The sequence below is a fragment of the Phodopus roborovskii genome, unplaced genomic scaffold (genome assembly GCF_943737965.1).
Source record: "Phodopus roborovskii unplaced genomic scaffold, PHOROB, whole genome shotgun sequence".
Lineage (NCBI taxonomy): Eukaryota > Metazoa > Chordata > Mammalia > Rodentia > Cricetidae > Phodopus > Phodopus roborovskii.
Genome location: NW_026126619.1, coordinates 6,436,464 through 6,462,815, shown reverse-complemented (window position 1 = coordinate 6,462,815; position 26,352 = coordinate 6,436,464). Strand labels below are relative to the sequence as shown.

Genomic DNA, 26,352 nt, shown 5'->3' with positions numbered 1-26,352 from the left:
GATTGATAATGTTCTGCAGGGGAAGGGTATCCCTTTTCTCTTAATTAAAAAGTCGTCAATTCCATCTCTGTTCCATTAACCACATGATGTATAGCCTGTGAGGATTGTAATACTTCTAACACACAAACTTAGTTCATCCTGCAATGAAAATTGGTCAGAGAAATTTGCTCAGAAGGAGGCTTCACTGTTTAAGTTTTCCTCGATGTAATAGCTCACTAGTAGTCATTACATTGTCTTCTTCAAAGAAAAGGTTGTGACACTTTTTTTTCAAAAATGTAATTAGATCTAGGTTTGAAGACAAGCATTAGAAATGAAAAGCCTCACTTTGCCATTGAGGAGTATTTGTAACTTTTTAAAAATTTTGCAAAGTTGTGGGAACAGCATTCCAGTTTCCTTTTATTATATTCTTTTGGTGAGAGCTTCGTGGCCTGTACCTGATCTGATAATGGTGGTTTTTAGAATTATTACTATGCACTCTACAATCCACAGCAATGAACAAATCAGCTTACTACTCAAAGTACTTCCTCTAAGATTCATGTCATGATCTTGATATCACATTTCTGGGAGAATTTATCATGTACATTCACTGCTTACACTTTGTTTGTATTTTTACCTCCTTTGACATCAAGAATTTATTCTCTGAGTCCATTTGTTTTGAGTGTCAAGAGATCACATGTAATTGAGATTAAATGCATGGTTTTAGATTGTACTTTCTACTTAAGATCACATTTGTCTTTTTTTTTTTTTCCTTTTTGCATACAACTCTCTGCTCCCACGTGTATCTATTCTGTGTACTTTTGTTCAGTGCAGTTTTTAACCTTTAACTGGTATATATATTTAATTATTAAAAACCACTATCCTGTTATCTAAGAAGGAATATTGAAATAAGTAGAAGATTCCAGTTTAGAACCAAACATATAGGTTTTAACCAGAGTGTAAGCTAATGGTTAGGCACACTTTACAGCAAAGAATAGGGAATATCTGGCCTTCAAGGCCTTTGCAAATGATCACCAGAATTTCCCATTTCTTGAATGCTTGTACAGTCTAAGAAGGTGAAGCTCATGTGATTCAAATCAGCTTACTTCGTCCACTCAAATAGCCAAATAGGAAAGCAGTGCTTACTAAAGACCTGAGCGCATTCTTTACATTACTATTAGTATTCCAGTAGATGGATCTTATTTTACACATTTACAAAATTACCATGAGTCGCATTTCTGCAGTTGCTTGTTTTCATTCTTTTGGCATGGAAGCTTCTCCTCCACCTCATATAACATGCATTTCTCTGTGTGAGTCCAAATAAATAAAAATAGCCTTGTGTTATGCACACTCAACAAAGCAGGGGTGGATGCCTGTAGTGATGTAAGTGGGCTCCCTACAGTTGTCAGGGTAAATTTACATCTACTTGTTCCAGGGGCAAAACTACTGAAATTATAAGCTTTTTATAAAATCTTTAAATAAATACAAAAAAAAAGAGAGAGAGAGAGAGACAACCCCCTGCCTGTTCGGTGATTGCTTTGTTGGGATATCTTCCTAAAATATTTCTTCCTTCCTAGGTTTCAGTGAGTTTAGCTCACTTTTTCCTGTCTCTACCCTATGAGAAGAGCACCATATATCTAGCCTCGGAAAATCAGGACAGATCATGCAATTTGATTTGACAAATTAAATTCCAGTAGAAAAGTGGCATGAGCCATTCTTGAACAGAAGCACTGGGACCCATTGTTTAGATTGCTCATCTCTGTTCTCTGTCAGAAGATCAATATGTGCCAGTCTTGCTATGGGTCTGAGAGTAAAACATACATACCTAAGCAAAAGCTGTTAACCAATAGGTTGGGACATTAATGTCAGGAAAGTGCATTGTGCATTTGAAAGGCACTTTGAATCATGCTCCGTAACCTTGACAATACTGACATTAGAGAATGTATAATTCCTTTTCGTGGGCTTTGGACCTGTCATTGTAAGATGTTTAACAACATCCTTGGCCCTTAGATGTTACCCTCTCCCATTGGAACCACAAATGTCTCTCAGGGAACAAAAGTCATCCTCAATTAGAAGCCACTAATCTCAGCTGTGTAGCTCACAAAAGTGGGGTCCCGTAGCCAGCAGTAGTTAGGAAAATAATAGGAAAGCAATGCAGTGACCTTCTCAGACCTACTAAATGAACAGTTTGGGGCTGGTGCTTTGAAAATGGCGTTTTAATAAGTCCTTCTAATGGTTCTCAGAAACTGGAAAACTACTGTTTAAGGTGATTGGCATATAAACACCCTTTTGAAAGGGAAGGGTCTAATTACTGCTTTCATGTATACATACAGAAGTTCAGTTCTTTGACCTATAAAGTGTCAGGGCACCCTTTCTTATGAATCAGTGAGGCCTTAGGGTACATTACCATATGTCAAACAATGTATATATACCATGGGCCATAGACATAGAATTTTCCATCTTAAGAGTTTCATTGGGTTCTCATAGTGTGGAAACACTTGAAAGGAAGCAACAATATTTTTGTTTTATAAAATTGCTTTTGAAGCATGATGATCTGCTTCAGTAATTATTTATGTGCATTAATTTTATTTAGACATGTCTTACACAAGCACAGTTTTTAAAGTGGAAAAAATGAGAATCAGCATTCACAACTGATGCTTGTTGCTGGCATCGTTTTGATAACTGTTCTTTCTGTCTAATCTTGCAAATCACGTGGATTCTAAATATGATCTGCACTGAGTGGGGCCATGAGCAGGCATCACCTTTTCAGAGGATGTCATTGTGTGGGACAAAAGGAGCATTGCATATTAACATGCTTTTTTATATTGCTAGGGAGTGCAACATTTCTCCCCACTGAGATTTATAACTGAAAGGGAGAACTCACAGTTAATTTTATTTTTCATCTCTAAAGACAATGAAGGGTTGTGTGCAATTTGACTGACACAGTTTACTGTTTTGCTGGATTATTTTCCCATGCCTCCTTTTTTATTGTGTGATATTTGGGAACAGAAAACCTTCAGAAGTTTTGCTCATTGTTCATGCTATCCAATATTTCTGATATATCATGTATTTGCTTTGCAATAACAAACTTTCCTAAAAATCAGAATTTTATCCTAATAGCATAGTGTACATACACAATATGAGATAAAAATAAGATACTTTCTTTTAACTTTCCTATATTTGTCAATATGTGTAATGTTAAAAATGAAATGTATTGTGCTAGGCGCCCAAAGAAACTGCTTAGTATACAAAAATAATGTAGATTGTGTATTTTATGGCATACCCTTTTCTGTCTGTACTGAACTGTAAACTTTTAGGTGTATACTTGCAATAACAATACCTTGGTTATTTTTGTTGTTGTTGTTGTCTCTGCTGTGTTTCAGTGGGGAATAAGGAAGAAATCTTGATTTTCATTATCACGTTAGGATTTTATCCATTATCTTACAAATTTAAACTTGCTCTTAAGAATTACCTGAAGAATTTAAAAAGCAGAATGATACCTTCCCCTTTGAAACATTACCTATCAGAGGGGAATGGGATTCAGACTCCAGTGTTAAGGTCCATTACAAAGCTCGTGAATTTCATGTGTGCTTTTACAGCCTGAATGTCAACATTCAGGAGGCAGATCTGCCTGTTTCAGCTGCCTGCAGCTATAGCGACTTAGTCTGTCATTCTCAGAATCAGGACGTGCGTGCTGTGTGAGAGTGTGTGTGAGAGTATCTGTGTTCCTGTGTGGGAGGCTGGGTGGCTGAGAGTCATTTGACGTGCAGAGGATCCTCGTGCAGCGTCTCCACAAGGCTTGGCTCTGAAACCTGTGGCATTCTCGCTTGGCCAGCTGCTGCCGTGCCTCTGTTTTAATTTAGCAGGATGTTTGCTACCATGGCAGCCAGCAGCAACCACTGCCGCAGCAAGGGAGAACCATAGATCTGAGGATGCAGGTGGAATACTAAAATACGACGGAGACTCAAGCAGGGCTGGGCTTCGGTGCTTCGGTGCTTCGTTTCTGCTGTCCCTGAGCTCTGCTGCGGAAGCCTTACTTACCGCACTGTCAGCTCATTAAAGGGTTGCAGTCCTAGATCAGGGAAGGGCTGGTGAGAGGCAGGGGCGTGGGGCGGGAACGGGAGACATCCTGCATTGCTTCACCACCTTGCATTTGGGAACACAGAAGCGATAGAGGCAAATGTGGACGCACCATCCTGCTGAGACACACGATTGGATGAAGATAGGAAAACGTAGTTGGCTTCCTGCGCTACTTTTCAGCTGGAGCAGAGTCTTTCGGTGAACTCTTATTCTGCTTTAAGACATATTTACGCAAAATGTTTGTAAGTACGGCAGATCAGTGTGGTGAGGTGGCAGGCTCAGCTGTGGGAAAATGATTGTTGTCTACCCGGTCTGGACAGCCTCCTGTGAATGAATGTCTGAGCCTGAGCTTTTGTTGAAGTGCACGTGTTAATTAAAACCAAAAAAAGGGGGGGCAGATACAATTGAATTGGAAAAAGACAATATGAAGTCCGATTGAAAAGAGGAAGCCAGGAGAACCATGCAGCAGGCAGCTGGGCTCTCTGTGTTCCAGGGTAAAGAAGTAAAGAGAAAAGGGGCTTGCCTTCAGAAACAAAAGTCGCTGACCAACCTTTCCCTCACCAGTGAGGGAGAGAGGAGACCCACTGTGCGCATCTCCAACTGGTTTGGAAACGCTGCAAAGGCCAGCCAGAGAGAATCCAGCTATGCAGCTAGAGGCTCGCTCTCCAGGTTTCTCTCTCGGTCGGTGCAGTCACTGTACCATGGCAGCAGCAGCTCAGCAGCCTGGCACGTAGTCTTGCCTGCAGGAGGCAGCCAGTCCTGTGCTGATGACACAGAGGAGGACTGGTCCTCACGAAAAGGGTTGGAAGGTGAGAGCGATGAAGACAGCAGGTCTGAAGATGAAAACGGGTCCTCCAAGCCAAGCAGCATAAGCCGAAGTTGGGATGCAGAGGAGGGAGAAAGCTGCCTGCGGGAAGGGACCGCTCACCTGGATGAGGATGTGATCCTCACCATGCTGGGGGATCTGGAACAGGCCCTTTACACTGACTTACTCGGTGAGTCCAGCTTGCTGATGACCAGGATTCGTGGTGGTAGTGGAGAACCTTCCATCTTCTAGATTTGCTTTAAAAAAAAAAATGTATATGCTTGGAATTTTCATTTCATCTTTCTTTCTTGAACTGATTTTCCTTAAAGAACTTGACTGTGAGTAACAGTTTTTTAATTTAACTGGGAAAAGTAAATAGTGTCAGTTATGAGTTGCACTGACAGGGCTGGCTAGGAAACCCTAAAGGTCAGCGTGCTACCCAATTAGTCTTTCACAGAGTTTTGTTTACCTCGTCTCAAGGTGACCTTATCTTACATGTGTAATGAAGATGGAGAAGTACTCTGGGTAAATTTTTCTGTGTGCTTTCGTTTGCTGCTTTAGAATTAACCTAAATAGATGGACACCCCTTGGTGTTTCAAGAACTCTGCATGGAGAGGCCTGTTCTCTCTAGCCTTGTTTGCCTGCCTGCCTATCTTCCTTCCTTCCTTCCTTCCTTCCTTCCTTCCTTCCTTCCTTCCCTTCCCTTTCCTTCCCTTCCCTCCCTTCCTGTTTCCCTCCCTCCCTTCTTCCTTCCCCACTCCTTCCCTCCCTCTATCCTTCCTTCCTTTCTTCCCTCCCTTCCCTTCCCTCCCTTCTTCCTTCCTCCCTCCTTCCCTCCCTCTATCCCTCCTTCCCTTCCTTCCTTCCTTCTTTCCTATCACTTCTTCTATCTGGGAGCAGCTGCTCCTATATCTGGCTGTTACAAGTAAACTATGGGGATGACTATTAACTGCTTCATACTTTATAAACTAGGTCCCAGATATCACATTCAATGCCACCATTTTTAACTGGATGCAAAGTGTTTTGTGGTGTAACTTTAAATGCCAACCTTGCCACTTACCTTACATGTGTACCTAAAATAATGTCCACATTTAATATTTCTACATGCCATTTCCCACTGACATATATTTACATTTTATTGTCTCCCCAGAAAACCTCTAAACATGGAGCCATGGAACACATCCTATTTTATGTCAGTGTGGGTTTTCAGAAAGGACTTCACGTGGTGTTGTGGAAGTTGAAAAGAATTATCCCTGTCTAGTTGATCTCTTTGTGTCCTCTAACCCCCCTCCCAACCCCCCCCCCAGATGGTGCTAAGTACAGAGTTGTTTTTATTCTCTCTGTGAACATCCTGTGACAAGGTGTTTTATGAGGTTGTCTGTGATGTTTTAGGGAACAGCTTTAGAAAGGGAAAGTTTAGAGAGACAGCTGAGGGCAAATATGGCCCAATTTTTCATGTCAGTTTGGCTTGGAAAGAGCAATGATTCCACCGTTTTGAGAATAGTGGTTTCTGAGTCTAAATCCACCAGGTACTCAGATGCCAGAGGTATATTCCACAGCACTGTGTGGTCTGGGTGATGAGCTGTTTCTCATACAGAAAGCTCTGCACAGTACAAAGACGAGAGGAAGTCTCAAACTGCATGTCTTTTGCTCTTTTTTTTTTTTTCTTTTTTTTTTTTTTTTTTTTTTTTTTTTCTTTTTTTCCCCCTATCTCTGTTTGATTCTCTGGAATCAAACAATGTTGTTCATCTTTGGCTTATAAAATTGTAGCATTCGCCTTGTTCTAAAGTATCTTTCATGTTAGTGTTTTCAATTATGTGAGCAGGGTATAATCCCCAGGAAGTTAGTTATTTGGGGGATTGCTGTGTTAAATTATTGCAAGATGTGGTTGGGTATAAATACAAAACCTTGCTTATGGTGCATAAATAACCCGGATCATTGCTGTCATAGGACAGTCTCCCAACAGAGTGTCTAAGCCATGCATTTGAACTGAGATCTCACTATCACATTCACACATTCAGTCTCCATAAGGGTTCCTCCTCCCACTCACCCGTGTCTGCATACAAAAATGCATGCAAGAAGGGGAGGGGCACATTCACACAGTTTCTTATCAAGCATGACAAGGAAATTCCCTAGAATGTGAGGCTTTTAAATTTGTGCAATTGCTGCTGTGTTCTTGGCTAGGTTCTACTTATGACTCAAAATGGCCTCTTACAAGTTAGCTTTGGCCAAGGTTTTATGAGTTCAGCTTTTTTACTCCTGAGTATCCTAATAAATTAGAATTGCCTAGCATCTGTGCTTTAAATGTATAGGACAATATTTTCAATGCTACTCTGTGTCCACTGAGCAAACTTTTTTTTTTTAAACCTACCAAACATCAACATTATAAAGACAAGTGAAAAATTTTTTAGCAACAAATCATGGATGGAGTTATCCACAAAACTAGGGCTACTTTTCAAAATTAGATCATCTTTCACTAACAATGTTGTGTACAGAGTGACTTCTATAAAGGATCCAGTTATATAAATCAGGTTTCACACATATATAATTTGAATTCCATTAGAAGATGGCAGGGTGACAATGTCTTTATAATATGCATAATTAAAGCATGCACAGTAAGGACAGACCACCCAAATTAAATGCTCCATTTTACAGTAGTAGGGAAGCAGAAGCCCCACACTGAGCCTGTCATCCAGAAAACTGTTGGAAAGCATTTCGCACCAATGTTGAGAGTGCGTGGAGATTAGAGAGTACACCATTTTTCACAAATGGATGGAAGTTCCTACCACTGTGGTTCACAAAGCTGAGATGACTCCCTTGGGAATAATAGTTGGGTTTGAAATCATGCAAATGGGGAGAAATGAAGCACTATTGTGTGCAAGAAAATTTCACATCTGTATTGTTCTTATAAACTTTTCTTTATGTGCTTAACAGTTAGATGCACAGATCCTTTTATTTCGATTTTCCATCCCTCCCCCCTTCAAAGCCTTGGTATGTCATTTGAGTGCCACTGTGAAGGACATTCCAGACTGTGTAATTATTCCTTATGGAATTATCAGTGTACTTAGTTTTTAATCTTGCCTTTCACGAGTCACTGGAATTATTTATTGCAATACATTTCGCTTTGGTTAGTATCCTTCGTGGAATGGATGAGGCAGCAAAGATGGTTTGGTCTGTAAACATTGGAGGGCAGAGACCCACCTGTCTGATTGCCATGAGTGGTATGGTGTCATGTGTGAGTCTCATTGGGATAAAGTCCAAAGAGGGAGGGAGGGAAACACGGCTGTTCTGACATTTGGGAGAAACTACATAAACAAGCCCAGAATTCAACTGGAAGGACCGATGGATCAAACGCTCCAGTTGGACTAGCAAAAGGAAATAGATAAGAAAAATACTCAGGGAAACAATATACTTACATTTATTGTTCTTAAAATTATTATTTAAAACATATGGAAAATAATTCAAGCATCACTTGTGATATTACTGACAAACAGTTAGGATGCAGCCTGACTACAGCTGGGTCAGGGACAGGCACCATGTAATGGTATAGCCCCAACCCATGAGGATGATTCAGGTCAGGCCTTTGCATTTTCTGTCTCCCCGTGGTCTCCATCCACACTTTTCTCCTCCTTTAGCCTCCAGTGGATACTTATCTTTGGCTTTCCTCGCCATTTTAGCCTCAATCTGTTGCTTCTGCCTTTCCTTTAGCTATAATTGTAGTCTTTCATCGCCCTTTAAATTTTCTCTGCAAGCCACTTTTTTATTTCCCCAAAGTTGCAGCGTATTACATTAGAAGTGGATAGGAAAGATCTCAGTGGCCATTTCTCAACCACACTGTATCATATTAATGAGAATCATATATGCCATTCCCTGAGAGCATATGGCTGGCCTCTTGGGACTTATAAACAGTCCTAGTTTCTGAGAATGTTAATTTATGGGATTAGAGACTGCATAGTTCAGATTCATGTGGGAACGTTTATGCCACATACATGAGTCCCTTCTTACAGTTTTCTGTTTCTTAAAATATGTTTCTTTTAGTGAAGCAATCTAATACGGCCTCAATTTGTAATAATGATGCTCTTGTTTGGTGTAATTTAACTGCACAAATCATTTGTAAATGAGTGGCAGTGGCAACAAGTTGTCTGGCTGGCAGTGGGGTAGTGGCTGTGTGGGCTGACATCCAGGCTGAGGGTTAGTGAACAAAGTAGTAATGTTTGCCTGAGACAGACGGTAGAGGAAGCTTTAGCAGTCTTTTCATTATTTGAATTGTGCCTCGGATTTGTGTGTAAGTTTATTCTGTTGTTTTGAGAGCCACCGGGTCCACCAAGTAGGACTTTTCAGAAATAGTTGTGTCCAGCCTTCAGAAATATTATCATCATCAGACCTGCCTGCAGTTGGGAGGAGAGGGCTGGAGAGTTTTCCAGTGTTGGAGACAAAGGTGAATCAATTCTACATGCCCCAGGTGGGTCATACAAGTCCTTTCCTTAGAAGGGTTTCTGAGGCCTCTTCCCCACCCCCACCCCCAACTCTGCCACTGTAATTTCAGAGACAGAATGGGTGCATGTACTTTAGTTTTGAAATTTGGTCTGAACACTGAGGAAGTATTTTAGTGAAATGAATTGGTACCCAGAATGCTAAGACAGAATATGTGTGTGTGATGCATTTTGCGTTGTATGCATGATGATTTCCTTGATGTAATTCTCTTTCCTGTCCACTTTTCTTTTGATTTGTTATCTACATTCTCCCATTCCTTGCTTTCTCCCAGTTCTCACCTTCGCTTTCCCATCTTACTCCATTCATTCTAGTCCTTCCTTCTTTTCTCTCACCTTCCCTTCTCTTTGTTTTTTTTTTTTAATTGAAAAGTCATGCAAATATATTCTGATCATTGTTTTCCCTGACCCCGCCCCCAAGCCTTCCCCTCCCCCCATCCATCCAACTCTGCTTCTCAGTGACCAGGGAAATGCAAAGCAAAACTACCTTGAGATTTTGTTCTTATACAGGCTAAGATCAGTAAAAACAAATGGCAGCTCGTGCTAGTGAGGATGTGGGGGAAAGGGAGCACTCACCCACTGCTGGAGGGAGTGCAAACTTGTCCTGCCACTAAAGTGCTCCTGCTGTGTCTCCTCCTCCAATTCTGTGTTATTCCTTTGTCAAGACTCAACAGCTTCAAGTGGACTTGATTGGAAAGTACTAGGTAACTGTACATGTTGTTTAATGACACTTCTGCCCCCAAAACATGGGCACCCATGTGGAGTTTCTGTGGTTACCACACTGTCAGAACCACACTATCAGTTTGGTTACCGTAACATCAGAACTTGTTTTCATTCCTATTACGAAGATGTGTTTAGGTTTGGATGCTTAAGTCTGTGTTTGAACTGTGATGTCACCATGTGGACATTTTCATTTCCTATGCAAAATTTAGAGATAATTACAAATAAAGCTATGCATTGTTATGAATCCTGGCCCATGAGTCTAATGGGGAAATTGGAAAAGTTTCTGGAGAAAAGGCGTCTCGACATTCTACACCACCTCATGTATATTGCCTGATAAGGAAGTGCATCTCACCTACTTGGGGTATGCTCAAAAATGGGTCATTGTTGAAGTCAGAGGATCCAAATAATTTCAAACTTTAGAATTCACTCCAGTGGCTGGAAGATATTGTACACTGAATTTCCAATTTCCCTAATGTTGCCATGACTATGATCAGACACTAATGAGTATTATTCATAAGTTTCAAAACTTCTGGGTTTTTATTGGTGATTTTAACTGTGTTGCTATTGTAAAAATGGATGACAGTTTTCAAATGATAGGAGTTATCTGGGATTTCCTACCTTTCTTTTTGTTTTGAAAGTAGAGGAGTTTATGTCACTCCTCTGTGTAAATAATTGTTCTAGAACACAGCACACCATGAACAATGCCTTTCTCTTTCCCATTTCCAGGTGAAGACCCTGAAACTAGAAGAATGCGCACAGTCAAGAACATAGCAGATCTGAGGCAGAACTTGGAAGAGACGATGTCCAGTCTTCGTGGGACCCAGATAAGCCACAGGTATTCGAAGTCCTACCAAATTTTGAATGGCCTGGTTCTGTCCCATGCAGGATCTCCAGCAGTCAATCGAGTCTGTAAGCTCCCACATGCTCAGGTCAGCTGTTGGGGGCTTAGGCAGTCTATGGAGCCACTGGCAGTGGAACCAATATCTTATCCCTAGTGCACTTTGGGAGTCCATTACCTATGAAAGGGATACTCTTCTCAGCCTAGATGCATGGGGGAGGGCCTAGGTCCTGCCCCAATGATGTGACAGACTTTGATGCTCCCCCATGAGAAGCCTCACCATCACTGAGGAGTGAATGATGGGTGGGATGGAGAGGTGGAGGGGTGGGAACTAGTATTAGTATGTAAAATAAGACTGGTTTTAATTTAAATAAAATTAATTAAAAAACATTTGACTCCTCTTATGATATCAGAGAGGAAATTTTATATTGTTTACTATTTTTTCCCTCAATTTGTATGTGCCAATCAGTTATTGATAAAAGTAAGAGCTGTCATGTACTCTATTCCCTCCATCTGGTCCCCTGTAGAACTTCCTTGTTAGACTGAGTTAGCTGACCAACTGAAACAGTTTATAGTGAGATGTTTCTGTGTCTTCTAGACCATTGGAAGAGGGCTAGCAGGGATCCAGACGAGGATGCCCACAGCTAACTTCTTGCACTGGTCTGAGAATCTTAAGATGGGTGAAAAAAAATCTTCATTCACTTTTCAAGAGTAAAACAATACTTGGCTAATCTAAAATATGCTGGTGGCCTTTCTTTTGAAGCAATCACTTCAGATAAATGTGACTTCCCACGTTTTGACATCTGCAGAGATGACTGGTACCCTAAAGTGAATCTGTGCACTATTCACATTCATAAAAAGTGATGAGCTTCTAGCCAGAGGACACTCAACTCTAGTCTTTTCTGTCATCTTGCGTCTTGGTCTGTGGCCTTAGTGAACCAGAGTCTAGTTATCTCTCCATCTTGTTTGACAGCACCCTGGAGACAACATTTGATACTACTGTGACAACTGAAGTAAATGGAAGAACCATCCCCAACCTGACAAGCCGACCAACGCCCATGACTTGGAGACTGGGGCAGGCGTGTCCTCGTCTTCAGGCTGGAGATGCTCCCTCCATGGGTGCCGGATACCCTCGAAGTGGTACCAGCCGATTCATCCACACAGACCCATCCAGGTTCATGTACACAACACCCCTCCGCAGAGCCGCTGTCTCTCGTCTGGGAAACATGTCACAGATAGATATGAGTGAGAAAGCAAGCAGTGACCTGGATGTGTCTTCTGAAGTGGATGTTGGTGGATACATGAGTGATGGTGATATCCTTGGGAAGAGTTTGAGAGCTGACGACATCAACAGTGGGTAAGTGGCCCTGAGCATGGCAACATTGATGGTCCAGGAGGGATGCATGAGGATGTGTCAGCTGTGAAGAGGACATAGATACTACCTACCTAGGTCATTAGAAAACATTGGAACTCTGATGTGATTTATGATTTCAGCACCTCTTCTGCTCCTTCATAGAAAGTAAAATACTAAAGTTTTCTAAGAATTCTTTTGTCAAGCCATTAAGTTTCTCTGCTGTTCATCTAGAGCAGTGGCTCTCAACCTGTAAATCATGACTCTGTTTCAAAGGGCTTGCCTGGGACCATGGGAAAACATAGTTGCACTATGATTCCTAGCTGTAGCCAAATTGGAGTAGCAATGAAAATAATTTTATGGTTGGGAGACACCACAGCATGAGAAACTGTAGTAATGGGTCATAGCATTAGGAAGATTGAGAACCCCTGGTCTAAAGAAATGCTGGAGGCCCGTATTTTTAGTAGTAGTCTTACATGTTCCTAAGTGACAGATTTCATAGTTATTTGGGATGTGGGAAGGGGGCAGGAGTTTTGCTGAACTGCTTGAGTTTCTAACTTTAGACTAGCTACCTCTCTCTCACTGCCTTGAGGGATAAATACTTCGTGGCATTGTTTGATCAAGAGCATCCGTTAAATTGCAGGGGAAATCACTTCAGAGTTGAGGGGTTTGTAAGGTTTTGATTACGCTTTGTTTATTTCTGTCTTGTGTGCATGTGTATGGGCTTATTTATAGGATGGTGAACATGTGGAGGTCAGAGGACAGCTTTTAGCAGTCGGTATCTCCTTCCAGAGATCTAACTCACATCATCAGATCCTTTCATCTATCTCTACAGGCCCAGAATTGAAAGTTTAGACTGATTGACTTACTCTTTGTTGATGTTTTCAGACTTGGAAATAGTGTGGTCTTTTCTTTCTTTTTTTCTATTATATTTCAAAAATAATAATTTGTGATTCTAAAATTCTTAATGTGTTTTGGCAACTTGAACAACTTGGTTTAGTCAGAGGATGATGAACTTTGGAGGTCACAGGACATTCTGTGTAAACTAATCCTGGACTGTGAGATGTCTCAGCAGGTAAAAAGCCCTTTCCACCCAGCTATGGTGGAGTTCAATGACTGGTGTCTCGGTGAAGGAGAGAATTGACTCCTACAGGTTGTCCTTTGATCTCTACATGTATGCTACTAAATGTACACACACAGAGGCAGAGAGAATTAACAAATACAATCAAAGTAACACTACTCTTATAATTGCTATTATAATTTTGAGCACCCCATTTTCAATGAGTTAATAGTACATATATTTATTTACACACAAATCTATTTGTCCATATATTCCCATTCACAACCAAGTTCTGCATATGATAGATAGTATAAGCAACCCAAACCACAGGATCATCCTATATTTTTCAGGCTTTTAATTATGATATTTAACATTTATTTGTATTTAGACAAGTCTCAAAATCTTAGCACTGTAACAAAGTTCATTTCTCCTTCATGTAAAATGGTTCTGGCTTTTACTTTCATTACATTTTACTCGCTTATTTGTGTGTGTGTGTGTGTGTGTGTGTGTGTGTGTGCGCGCACGCGCGCGCATGTGTACATGTCCGTGGGAAAACACATGCCATGGTGTACAAGTAGAGACCAGAGGACAACTTAATGGGAATCAGGTTCATTCCTCCCACCCAAGTGAGCCCTGGTAATCCAACACAGGTTCTCAGGCTTCAGCAGCAGATCCCTTCACTAGTCATCTTGCTGGCTTCTGTCCCTGGTGTTTTCTATCTTTCCATGATGAACATAAGCCATGATCACTTAGAGAATAAGAATTTTGATAGTTCTGCTCTTATCTAATCAGGTGTCCAGGATCTTCCTGACCATTGTCATTAAGCCAACAAATAGCAAAAAAGATGAAGAGGGTAGAGTTGGAGAGCATTTTGTCTTGGTCAGCTCTGAAAGTTCTGTGGTTTGCTTCTGCTTACACTCATGTCCAGGGTACCTTTAGGAACACAGCTACCTGCAAGAGGCAAGAAGACATGGGTTAGCTATGTGCCTCAGAGGAAAAGGGAACTAATTTGATAACAGCTGGCTGTCACCCGGGACTGAGGGTGCCCACTGAGGAAAAAGCAATGTTTTTAAATGCTTTGTCCTACTTGTTTCCTTTTTTTTTATTTGAAACCTCATTCACACCCCTGGTCCCTTTGCTTTGTCTATTTTATGTGTGTCAGTGATCTACATGTTTGTGAATGAAGAATGTATCAAAAGTTCACTGGGAGAAAGCATTTTTGCTCTTGCCTCTGTTGGAGGAGTTTGAGTTTGAAACCTCTCTCCTTTTGTGACTGAGACTGACTCTTAAAGCATGGCAGAGTTCTGTTCTCTAGGCGAAAGGTAACTGCTCATGTTCTACATGGAAGTTGGCTGGTCTCAGCTAGAGGCTGATGGGAGGACATTGTGTGGAGAAACCACTTCAGAGTGTGTGGTGAGACACTGCTAAAGACCCAGGGTAGAATTGAGATGTGGGGCAGATGAAGAGATCAGAGGTAGCCCAAGAAAGTTTTGATTTGAAGGCACTTCCTTTAAGTGATGTGAAAACTGTTGCTAGACCTCGTTTTAAAAAACTGAATCACAAACTTGCTTTTTCTTCACAATTTTCCAAGTGTATTTTGCTGACTAAAGGAATAAAAGGCTTAAGGGACAGTTAATGTTTACATGTCTAAAGAAATGCCTTATTTAGCCTTTGGGCAACACCATCAAAAATGTCAGGAGGTCATTGCAAATGAGAGTGAAGTTGGCCTTTTCCGTGTACTCTGGATAGGAATGATAAAATGACTTAATTGGTGTTCTCCGAAGTCAACATTTCTTCAAGCATGCAGAGGTTTCCTTATCTCAGACTCCCTTTAGAAATCACTTCACACGCTTGAGAATGTGAAACTGTCAGTAATTACAAATGACTCAGAGGAAGAACTCTTACTTATAATGAGTTGGGAAGGTACATTTGCAAAGCAACAAAAGAAAAATCAAGAGGAAAGTTACATGTTTTAATTGAGTGGAAATTGAAGTTATCTTTAGATATCACAGTGATCAGTAGTTACGTGCAGATGACCAAATGTTAAAATTCTGTTTAAGCCATTTGACCTAATCATGAAAATATGAAGAATTCTGAGGGACAAAATTGAAAATGTGAAGTGAAATATTCTTCAGTCTTGCTATGATTCTCTCTCAAGTCTCCTAACAGCTTGGGATGATTGACATGGGCATGGAAACTGCAAGGCTACAGAACCTGAGTGTATCTTTCATAGGAACTCATGAGTATCCAACAATGACTCTTCTCCAATTTCATATGCAAGTTACTAGTCATTCGTGTTAACATGGAAATTTTCACAGAACAAATAGCTGCCAACTACTCACTATTCACAGTCGCCGTTCCATGATAGGCAGTGCTCTTTCCCATATGCACACCACACACACAAATGTATATATACCTGCACACATATACAAATACATACATACACATTTATACACATACATATATGTATGCTTATACACATACACATGCATATATCCAACATGTTATTTTTGTCATTGCCATCTCAACATAGACAGAAGTGAGTTTATTACAGTAAGCTGCCATTTCCATTTTGCACTAGTCATAGCTAATTGGGATTTCCAGAGCCTACACACCTAGTATCTTGCAGAGCTATAGATAAGGAATCTAGCTCAACAGTGTGCCGATAAAGGTGAAAAATACTAGAAATGAACCCCAAGGTTTTAAAAGCAACTAAGAGCTAGGGGTAGTAGATCATGCCTGTAATCCTAGCACTCAGGAAGCTGAGGCAGGAGGATTGCCATGAGATAGAGGTTACTCTGGATAACAGAGTTCTAGGTCAGGTGGGGATGCAGAATGAGACCATGCCTAAAAACAAACAAACAAGCTAAACACAGTAATGCCACAAACATATTTTTTTAATAAAAATATGGAGTCGGTTATAGGGGTAAAAGCTGAAAGATCAGAGAAGTAAAGGAACCAGCCACTAAAGTTCGGTAACAAAATCCCCAAGCCAAAAAATGGCTGAGCTCCTGTCTCCTTCCACCTTATGTTCCCAGCCATATCCTTGCTGTCTCCACCTCCCTACTGCTGGGATTGAAGGTGTGAGCTCTGTTTGCCTTTTAGACTGGTTGAATCTCATGTAGCCCAGTGTGGCCTTGAACTCCTGATCTTCCTGACCACACCTGCCAAGTGCCGGGATTAAAGATGTGTGCCACCACTGCCTGGCCTCTGTAGTTAGCTAGCGGCTAGCTCCACCTTCTGATCTTCAGACAAGTTTCATTTGTTAAAGCACAAACAAAATGTCACTATGCTTGGTCAGAGTAGCTAGTTCCTTATGAAATTTTTGCACACGTTTAGCTCCGTTGATTTCCTTCCACCCCCAGCTTCCCGGCTTCTCTAACTCCCTGCGTAGCCCATTGCAGGTATGCAGCTTATTCTGTTTTCCTGGTATGCCATCCCTCTCCCCACATCCCTTTTTTATCATCAGTTCTTGTGGTTACGTCCTGTGCTGCTGGGGTCCTCTTCAGAAAATCCTTACCTATCCCTGTAGTTTGAAGGCTTTCTTGATTTTTCACTCTAGCAGTTTCAACATTTAAGGTTTCACATTTATTTATTTTACTTAGTGGATGTTTCTGGTGTGAAGTGTGTGTGTGTGTGTGTGTGTGTGTGTGTGTGTGTGTGTGTGTGAGGGCAGACAGCTTTCTCTCCTGTCACATTGGATGCCAACTTTTCAGGCTTGATAGCAAGCCCCTTTCCCAGGTGAGCCATTTTTCCAGCGCACATTTACATTTTAAATTAAGGTCTTTGATCAATTTTGAGTTGATTATTTTGCAGGATGAGTAGTATAAATGCAATTACATTCTTCTTCTAGTAGCTATCCACATTTGGAATTGTTTTGTATTTTTATTAGCTGTTTGAGAATTGCATGCAACATGCTTTGGTGGTATTCACCCTCCCCTCCCACTCTGCCTAATCCTTCCTTCTATACTACCCATCCAAATTGTATTCATTTTTTGGGAAACCTTCCAAGACCATTTATTTTTCATGTTCATTGCTGCCTTAATTTGCAATAGCTAGTAATGCTATCATTCTGTAATCTAACTATAATCATCTAAAAACTGAGTGGGCAATGAGAAGTGTTACATATACATTATGGGACATTAGATATTAAAAATTATGAAATGTATAGGTAAATGGATGGAGTTGGGGAAATGTGTGTGTATGGGTGTATGTGTATGTATTGAGGTGACCTGGCTCATATGTATATACCTGCTTCAAGTCTTTAGATTGTGTATTTACAGGGTCCAGGAAACTAGAAAAGGGGACAAAGTGGGAGAGGATGCCTGTAGGGATGGACACTATTAAATGTTGGAACATCTGTGCTCTTCCTTTAAAATAGTGATAGCTTTGTTGATACTTGTATTACCCTAACATAGGTCCTGAGGTGGGGCAGTGGTGGTGCATGCCTTTAATCCTAGCACTCAGCAATCAGACACAGGTGCATCTTTGAGTTTGAGGCCAGCCTGGTCCACAGAGTTCTAGGACAGTCGGGGCTACACGGGGAAACCCTATCTCAAAACAATAAATAAATAAAAATAAAAAAAATATAGGTCCTAGCAATATATGGGACCTTCCATACATTTTGGTTACAATTTTATAGAAGTTATCACTTATGGCATAACTTACTTATGTAACAAATTAAATTTAATTTTAGTAAAGTTTTATTAATTCTGTGACCTTCAAGTGGTAAAAATGTCATTTAACCAATAAAATTACCTCTCTCTTGTTTGGTACAAGATATATGACTCTCAACCTTGTTAAAAATATACATAATAAAAGAAAATAATAGGTAAAGGTTTACTGACTTGTTAGAGAAGGAATATCATTTTAAAGTAAATTTTATTTCTTCCTGATGAGAGTATTTATTAATTTATTTTTATTTTACATATTGATCCCAGTTCCCTCCCACTTCACATGTAGGGAGGGGTCATCTAAATCTGTCCAGTTGTTTGGAGTAGGAACTAGGACTTCTGATGAGAGTATTTTTATATGAAGGGGTTTAATATAGTTTGTTTTGAGTAGTTGTTGAAAATGCACAATACAGTGGGTTTATTAAGTCATGTAGATAAGGTCATTTAATTTTCTGTTCATAGTGTCATGCTGGCAATTCTTTTCAGGTACATGACAGATGGTGGGCTCAACCTGTACACTAGAAGTCTGAACCGGGTACCAGACACAGCAACTTCCAGGGATGTCATACAGAGAGGAGTTCATGATGTGACAGTGGATGCAGACAGGTAAGTCCGTCACCACGGAAGATGCTGATGTGTAAAGCCATTTCATGAATAAGGTCACACATGCTGTGTATAAACTGTAACTTCTATTTTGCAATATTTTGAAAACAAATACAGTATTATATGGGAGAATGTAGTTGGTAGGTAATATTGAGGAAATAAATTGTTGATAGAAAACACTTAAAATTCCAGTTTCTATAAGAGAAAACTTAAAGGCATATACTTTCTTCCCTCATTTTGAGAAAAAAAGAAAAACCAACGTTGTTAATGTTTTTCTAGCTGTTCAGAAGCACTTGGATTTACCTGGAGGCTAATTACAGGAGTACAAAAATGTATTGCGAACCATCAATTACAATAAGTACAATGAGCTCAGTACTTGTCTTGAGAGTACTTTGAAGATATGCCACTCTCGCTTTAGGCTAACATCTTGTTCTCCATTATCTCCAACTCCTTAAGGAGGGAGTGTGCGTGCATGTGTGTGTGTTTCAGACATAGTCATTTCTTACTGGAACTGTTCTGTTGACTTTTATCAGAATCATCATGATTTGACATCAGCATCTTTGACAACTAATGTAAAATGATGTACTTCTGATCTTGATTACCTTAGCATTTCACTCCAGATTATTATTTTATTGAGCAAGAAGGCATTGCACATTTCTATAAGTAATGTCAGTATATAGAAGAGTTCTTTAATTGGTCATTTATGATAAAGGCAATTTCTTACAACTTAAGCTAGCCACATTATGAGATAAGATTGTGTGTTTTTACGGCCATACCCAGAAGTGAGGTAGCAAATTCTGACAGTAGTTTTTGGGTTCTTCTGACTCATTCCCCATCAATGTATTAAATCCTGTTAAAGACAAGAACAACCTCAGGTCTTGCCTCTCTCCTTTCAATAGCCCAGTCTGTGGAGTCTCTCTGTGTTTGCACACACCTTTGTGTGTGCATGTGGAGTATGTAGCTTTATGTGAAAACATTTCTCCCCTCTCCATTCTGAATTTTTTTTTCAGACGTATCTGGTCACTGAATATTACTCTAACTTCATCTGTAACCCTGGACTTCGTTGCATGCTTTGAACAATCTAAACAATTGGCTTGCATGTTTGCCTATGCACCACAAGGCACACAGAGGTCATAAAAGTACATCAGATCCACCAGTGCTGGAGCTACAGATGATTATGATCCCCACATGGGGAATTGAACTCATGTCCTCAGTGCCCTTAACCATTAAGCCTTCTCTCCAGCCCCAAATTATTTATGGTTAGTTCTGCAGATCCATTTTTGAAGAACTTATGCTTAAAATAAGGGTAGACAAGGCCAGAGAAATCCACAAAATCAGCTGACCTGAACAAGGGGAGCTCATGGACCCCAGTCTGGGAAATCAGCGTAGGACGGACGCAGACTCCCTGCACATGGGTGTTAGTTGGGAGGATAGGACAGTCTATGGGGCCTCTGGTAGTGCATCAGTATTTATCTCTAGTGTACGAATGGACTTTGGGAGTCCATTCCTCAGAGAGGGATACTCTCTCAGTCTAGACACACAGGGGAGGGCCTAGGCCTGCTCCAAATGATAAGACAGACTTTGAAGACTCTCCATGGAAAGCCTCACCCTCCCTGGGGAGCAGAAAGGGGATGGGATGGGGTTAGGAGGAGATGGGGAAGAGGGAACTGGGACTGACATGTAAAACAAGCTTGTTGCAAATTTCAATAAAGAAATATTATCGAAAAAAAAACCAATTAGGGTAGACAGTGAAGAATAGTTAAATTCTCGTTGCTCTAGAAAAACTGGGCTTTCAGTATCTGGCAATGGCGTGTTTAAAGTATAGTATTGCTTCAAGCTATGCCAGTTCCTTTATTCTCTGTCTGAACCCATCCCAACTCCGTGTCCTTTGTCGCCTGTGACTAGAGAACATGAGTAATCATTGAAGCAGGTTGTGGGTATTCAAGAACTCTGCTAATAAATTGAATAGGTAGTGTATGAAGACCTGAAAACACAGTATAACTTGAACAGGTTCTTTTAAGAAGCCTGAGATGTTCTGGCACGCAGCTTGGGGTGGGAGAGGGAGGGGGGTCAGAAGGGATTGTGAGAACAAAGAAGCATAGGAAAGTTTGGCCGGTAGAAATGGAGAACACCCAGAGAACAGTGTCCTCTGAATCAACTGAGCAAGGCGCATGTCAGCTTCACAGAGACTGAAGCAGCAAGCATAGGGCTTGCAGGGGTCTTCACCAGGCTTTCTGTATACACATTATAGCAGCAATTCTCAGCCTGTGTGGTCAAGACCACTTTGAGGGTTGAAGGTCCCTTTCATGGGGGCTACAGAAGGCCATCAGGAAACACCGATATTACAGTTGTGAAGTAGGTAAAGATAACAAGAAATAAAGGAGGGAGGGTGTTAGGCCTAGTCATTTGAATAGTAAATCCTACTGTGATTTTTCTCACTTCAGTTCACTTTTAAATGTCAAAAGAAAAGCATATACCATCATTGTATTTTTAAAATGAATTCTCTTGAACCAATGTAAGAGCTCCAGCTGGTGATGATTTTACTGTACAGAATGTGATGTCATCAGTCCGGAGAAGCTACTCACTAGGAAGAACTGTGAAAAACTGTTACCTCAGTCTCAAAGTTAATATGAATGCAAACAGCACAAATCCAAGGTCAGTGTCCCAACCTGAGCATGTCTCAGAAGAGCTGCCCTCAAGCTGGCCTAAGGCTTGTTTTGGTAGTGATTAAAATGTGTTAAATTAATATGTGCACCAACTCTATACACTGTAAAATCACATTGAAATTTCTATGTAGAAAGAGAAACCAAGCCAAGCCCTCAATATGTGTCTCTGAGATCTCAAGAATAAAGAAAGAAAAGAAAACCATCGTGGAGGTAAATTCAGCTCTAATGTAAAGAATGAGGGACAATCAACCATCGGATGTGGAGATAAGAGGGGATGGACAGCAATGCCAGATATATGGAGAGATGACTTAAGCATTTGTTTCTTACCTATCCTAGGTTTCATGAAGTGGTAAAGGGCAATGCTAGGTTATGGAAACAGGAGAGCTAAGTGCTAGGCTAAGGAAGGTAGACAAAGTGAAGGGAAGGTTGAAGCTCATGCAGACCGTAGTGAGGGCAAGGACAGAAGTCAGATCAAAGTGAAGATGATGCTGAGTTGTTCTGCTCTATCTGAGACCTTAATGTTGCTGCCTTTTCCTCACTGGCAAACATCTTAAAAACAGAAAGATTTATTTTGGTTTATGATTTCCGAGTGTGCCTTCTGTCTTGGCAGAAAAAGGCATACCAGAGCAGTTTATTAGGGCCAGAAATAAATAGTAGTGACAGAGGAAGAGAGCAGGCAAAGGACCAACACTGAAAGGCATGGCTCCCATCCCCCAGTTGTATTCTATGAGAGAGCCCCATATTTTCCTTTTCACAACTGCCTGGTGATGGCACCGTATAAGCCCACAAAGGGATTAATTCATGCATGAGGTCAGAGTTCTGAGGATCTGAGTTCCCATGGAAAAGTCCTGAAGGGCATATCCACAAGGGTGCTTCATAATGCTTTGCTTCTTAATCCAGGTTGGCAGGTTAATTATCACAATTAACCATCATAGATATGTGAGAATCTGACCATGCATAATTAATTCCTGGATAAACTAGGGCAACGTTTCTCACCCTATGGGTCATGACCCCTTTGGGGGTTGCACATCAAATATCCTTCATATCGGATATTTACAGTACAGTTTATAATAGTAGCAAAATTATAATTATAAAGAAACAAGGTAATAATTTCATGGCTAGGGATCACTAAAACATAAAGAACTATACTAAAGGGCCACAGCATTGTAAGTTTGAGATTGACTAAACTGGGGGGGAGATTTCATATGTAGGATACTAAAAGAATTTAGAAAGAGATTCTAGATATTCTATAGATTTGATGCCTATACTCCCTCTCTTGATATTTGGATATGGGATCTTAGAAATATATTAGATCAAAAGAGTAGAATCTTTATGAAAGTATTTGTTTCCCTAGAAAAGCAGATCTCCAGAGAGCTAACTATCCCTTTCAATGTGAAGTTATGAATAAATAAATAAATCTCTGTCTGTGACAAAAAGCAAGACCTCAGCAGACACCGGAAGTGCTGGCAAGACCTCAGTAGACACCATAATTGCTGGCTCCGAGTTCTGCTCTTCCAGCCTCTACAACTGAGAAACAAATTAATACTGTTTCAAAGCCACTAAGTTTGCTGTAGAAGTCTGAACAGACAAACAGGATGTAGCCATCTGAAAGGAGAGGTAGTTCATTTGAATAGAAAAGGTGCTATTAAAATAGTATATAAGGGTGGAAAAATACCAGAAGTTTCTAATTCTGTTCCTCAGCAGAAACTCAACCACACCTGAGATTGAGGTCAGAGAGCTGAGAAACCAGTCCAAATTTACAATTATGGCTGAGAGAGATAGTGACAGCTTAGTTAAAAGGATATCAACTTCATTGAGATTAAAATGAGACCAGATTTACTTAATATCAATGTACACTTGAACGACTTTTAATAAATATACACAAATACTGACCATTACCAGTTATAGAATATTCCCTTCCCAAAAAGGTCCCTAATGTCTTTTGCCAAGCTCTAAGATACTCAATCATTATCAACTACACTTGTGCTGTAGGCTACACAATTCCCTTTGCTGTACATTTTACATATACGGATTCTTACTGTTGATAGTCTTAGACCTGTTGTTTCTGAAACTAAGTATCCACTGAGATTCAAGCATGTAGTATATCTCGCTGGTTTATTCTTTATTGCCGAGTGATATACCATTGAAAGGATTTCAATGGTGTAGTATGTTATTTATTCACCAGCTGGGAGATAATTTAATTATTCCCATACTCAAACCATTTAGAATAATATTGTATACAGATTCATGGGTAAATCTGGGTTGTCATTGTCTAGGTCTTATGACAAATTTGTTTCAGTTTTTAAATAATTTCCTATCTTCCAACTTGCCAAATTACATTCCTGTCAGGAATGTAAGATAATTCCACTTTGCTCCTATTAGTACTTTAATAGATACAAGGCTTCTTTTTGAAATGTTTATTTCAATCTCTTGGGCATTGGAATTGAGATATCCTCTATTTAGTGAGTTTTAAATGTTTCAAGAGTATATTTTATGTGCAGTTCCTTTATAAAAATGATAATATGACTAGTAACTTTTCTATACCTTGTTTTAAGGATATGAAACCCAAAATATTAAATTTGGATGTTTTCACTTTATTCCTTTTTATACTAAAGATTCTTTACATAACTTATGGGTAGACAGTTAATACTGAATCAATTAGTTTATAGTAAATTCAAGAGTAGACATGCTTTCTGATGTTTTACTCAATGGCTTGTGTAGAGGAGCAAATAGAGTACATTTTCCCAGAATTGACAACTGGGTGGATTGGGAGATGCCATTCTGTAATTATGTTTCTCTAATTGGTTAATGAATAAAGCACTGTTGGCCAATAGGAAAGCAAGATAGGTGGGACTAGGAGGCCTAGAGGAGAGAAGAAGTAGTAGGGAGGAGATTCAAGATGGAGGACTACAGGGTAGAATGCCAACCCCTCTCTCCAGTAAGATAAGATCATGTAGAAATATTTAGATTAATAGAAATGGGTTAATATTTAAGACAGGGCTAGCCAATAAGTAATGCTAGTAACAGGCCAACAGCACTTTATCTAATACAATGTCTCTGTGTGTTATTTGGGGCTGGTGCAGCTGTGGGACCAGGCTGGCAGAAAAACCTGCTCATAACAAAATGGCGTCCACTGTGGACTAAAGAACTTCCACGTAAAACTTGACAAAAGCTTAAAAAGGGGTTCTAAAAACAAAAGAATAGAGGCAAGCAAGCCTTCTTGGTGCCAGCATTTCTCTCTCTTGGGCTTTGTTTGCTAGAGGCAAGCACAGATTTGCATGACTCCTTTAAGGAAGGTTCCCCAACTCAGTATATTGGAAAAAAAAAAAAAAAAAAAAAGCAAGGCTTTTAAAGAGCTCTGCTCTGCTAATGGTATGTACAAGAGCTGGCAATGGCAGCGACCATATCTCCAATCCAGCAACATGCTGCTGGATGGCAGCATAGGCCAAGGCAGTGAGCACAGCTCTCAGTTCTGGCCATAAAAGTAGCCTCCGCCATCTTCAATAGACCACAGCTAAGACAGCTGTGGCTTTCATTTTAGCAGTGTTGTTGTTTACCAGATAAAAGACTCGTAGCCACAAAAAGATAAAGATTTACAGTAAAAACTGATTCAGATTAAGAAAAACCTCTAAAGGTTTACAGTGTGTTTTAAAATATACATAGGTTTGGGAGAGAAAAATAAATAGGATACAATGGTTTAAAAAAAAATACTAAAAAGAGAGGATCTGGGTGTGGTAGCACACACCTTTAATTCCAGCACTCGGGAGACAGAGGCAAGCAGATCTCTGTGATTTCAAAGTGAACATGGTATACAGAGTTAATTCCAGGACAGATAAAAATTACACAGAGAAACCCTGTCTCAAAAAATTATTTTAACGATATGAAGCACAAAATATTAAATTTGGATGTTTTCACTTTATTCCTTTTTATACTAAAGATTCTTTACATAACTTATGGTTAGGCAGTTAACACTGGAACAATTCGTTAATAGTAAATTCATGAGTGGACATGCTTTCTGATGTTTTACTCAGTGCCTCATGTAGGGGAGCAGAAAGAGTACATTTTCCCAGAATTGACAACTGAGTTTTTAACTATAATAAGACATAATCTTGTTTGGGTTTTATGTCTAGTTGGTTGGTTAGCTTTTGAGATAGGGTCTTGGAATATAGCCTAGGCTAACCTTGGACTCTCTTAGCCTGTCTCAGTCATTCTGACTTACTGAGATTGCAGTCATATGTCATCATTTGTGAGTATCTATGTATTAAATGATGAAGATAGGGTATAAGCTGAATTGAGATTGAAGTGAAGAACAAAACGCTGATAAGCCATGAGACTGATATTTCTAAAATACAGTGGGGCTTTTGAAGCCCATGGGTACGTCTAAGGAAAGGTAAAAATGAGATGACTACTCTTCATATACACTGAGTGTCTAAATCTACAGTTGATTGTAATGTGACGAGCATTGCCATTACAAAGAGAATCACAGAACACTGTCATAAGTGTGTAGGAGAACATACACGAGAGTGAGGAGCCTTTGCTGTTCCCATACCCGCTCCACACAGAAAAGAAAAGTCAACATTTTTCTCCTAAGATGGCAAGCAAATATTTTATGGGTCAGATTCATTATGTTTGCCTCCAGTCTGTATATACTATAATGACTCGTTCTGTTCTGTGTTGGTTTGCTCTAGCTTAATCACAGAATCAGTATAGTCCTGTACCCAAAGCATTTCCTCCATTAGCTTATTAGCTTTCAATAGTAATTAAAAGCAAATAAAAAAGTAATAGGCTGAGGTGAAAAATTGATAAAGTAAATGTCATTACTTCATTTCCTATCTAATGGCCTGCCTTTTTGCTCATAGATCTTACCTCTAAATAAAGAGAGTTAAATGAAAACTATTAGGGGCATGTAAAAACTATTTTTGATGTCCTTTTATCCCCTGTTTTGTACTCTGATCACATCTCAGGCTTATGTGCTGAAGCTCAACTTCCCCTCACCCCATTGTCAGAGCTGGCTGGTCCCGTAGTGAGAAAGCACACAAACCCCATGTGAAGCATAACTCCTAGAGTTAGATCATACCACACGTGTA

General features: G+C 40.1%; 1 protein-coding gene across 1 annotated transcript in view; it reads left to right on the top strand.

The window, feature by feature from the left end:
- Nucleotides 1–26,352, top strand: part of Nav3 (neuron navigator 3) — a 281,130-nt gene that overhangs the window by 149,733 nt on the left and 105,045 nt on the right. The window contains exons 10-12 of the mRNA XM_051206388.1: nucleotides 10,801–10,909; nucleotides 11,886–12,269; nucleotides 18,483–18,602. Of these exons, the coding sequence (XP_051062345.1) occupies nucleotides 10,801–10,909; nucleotides 11,886–12,269; nucleotides 18,483–18,602 (613 nt within the window). The remainder of the gene's footprint in view (nucleotides 1–10,800; nucleotides 10,910–11,885; nucleotides 12,270–18,482; nucleotides 18,603–26,352) is intronic.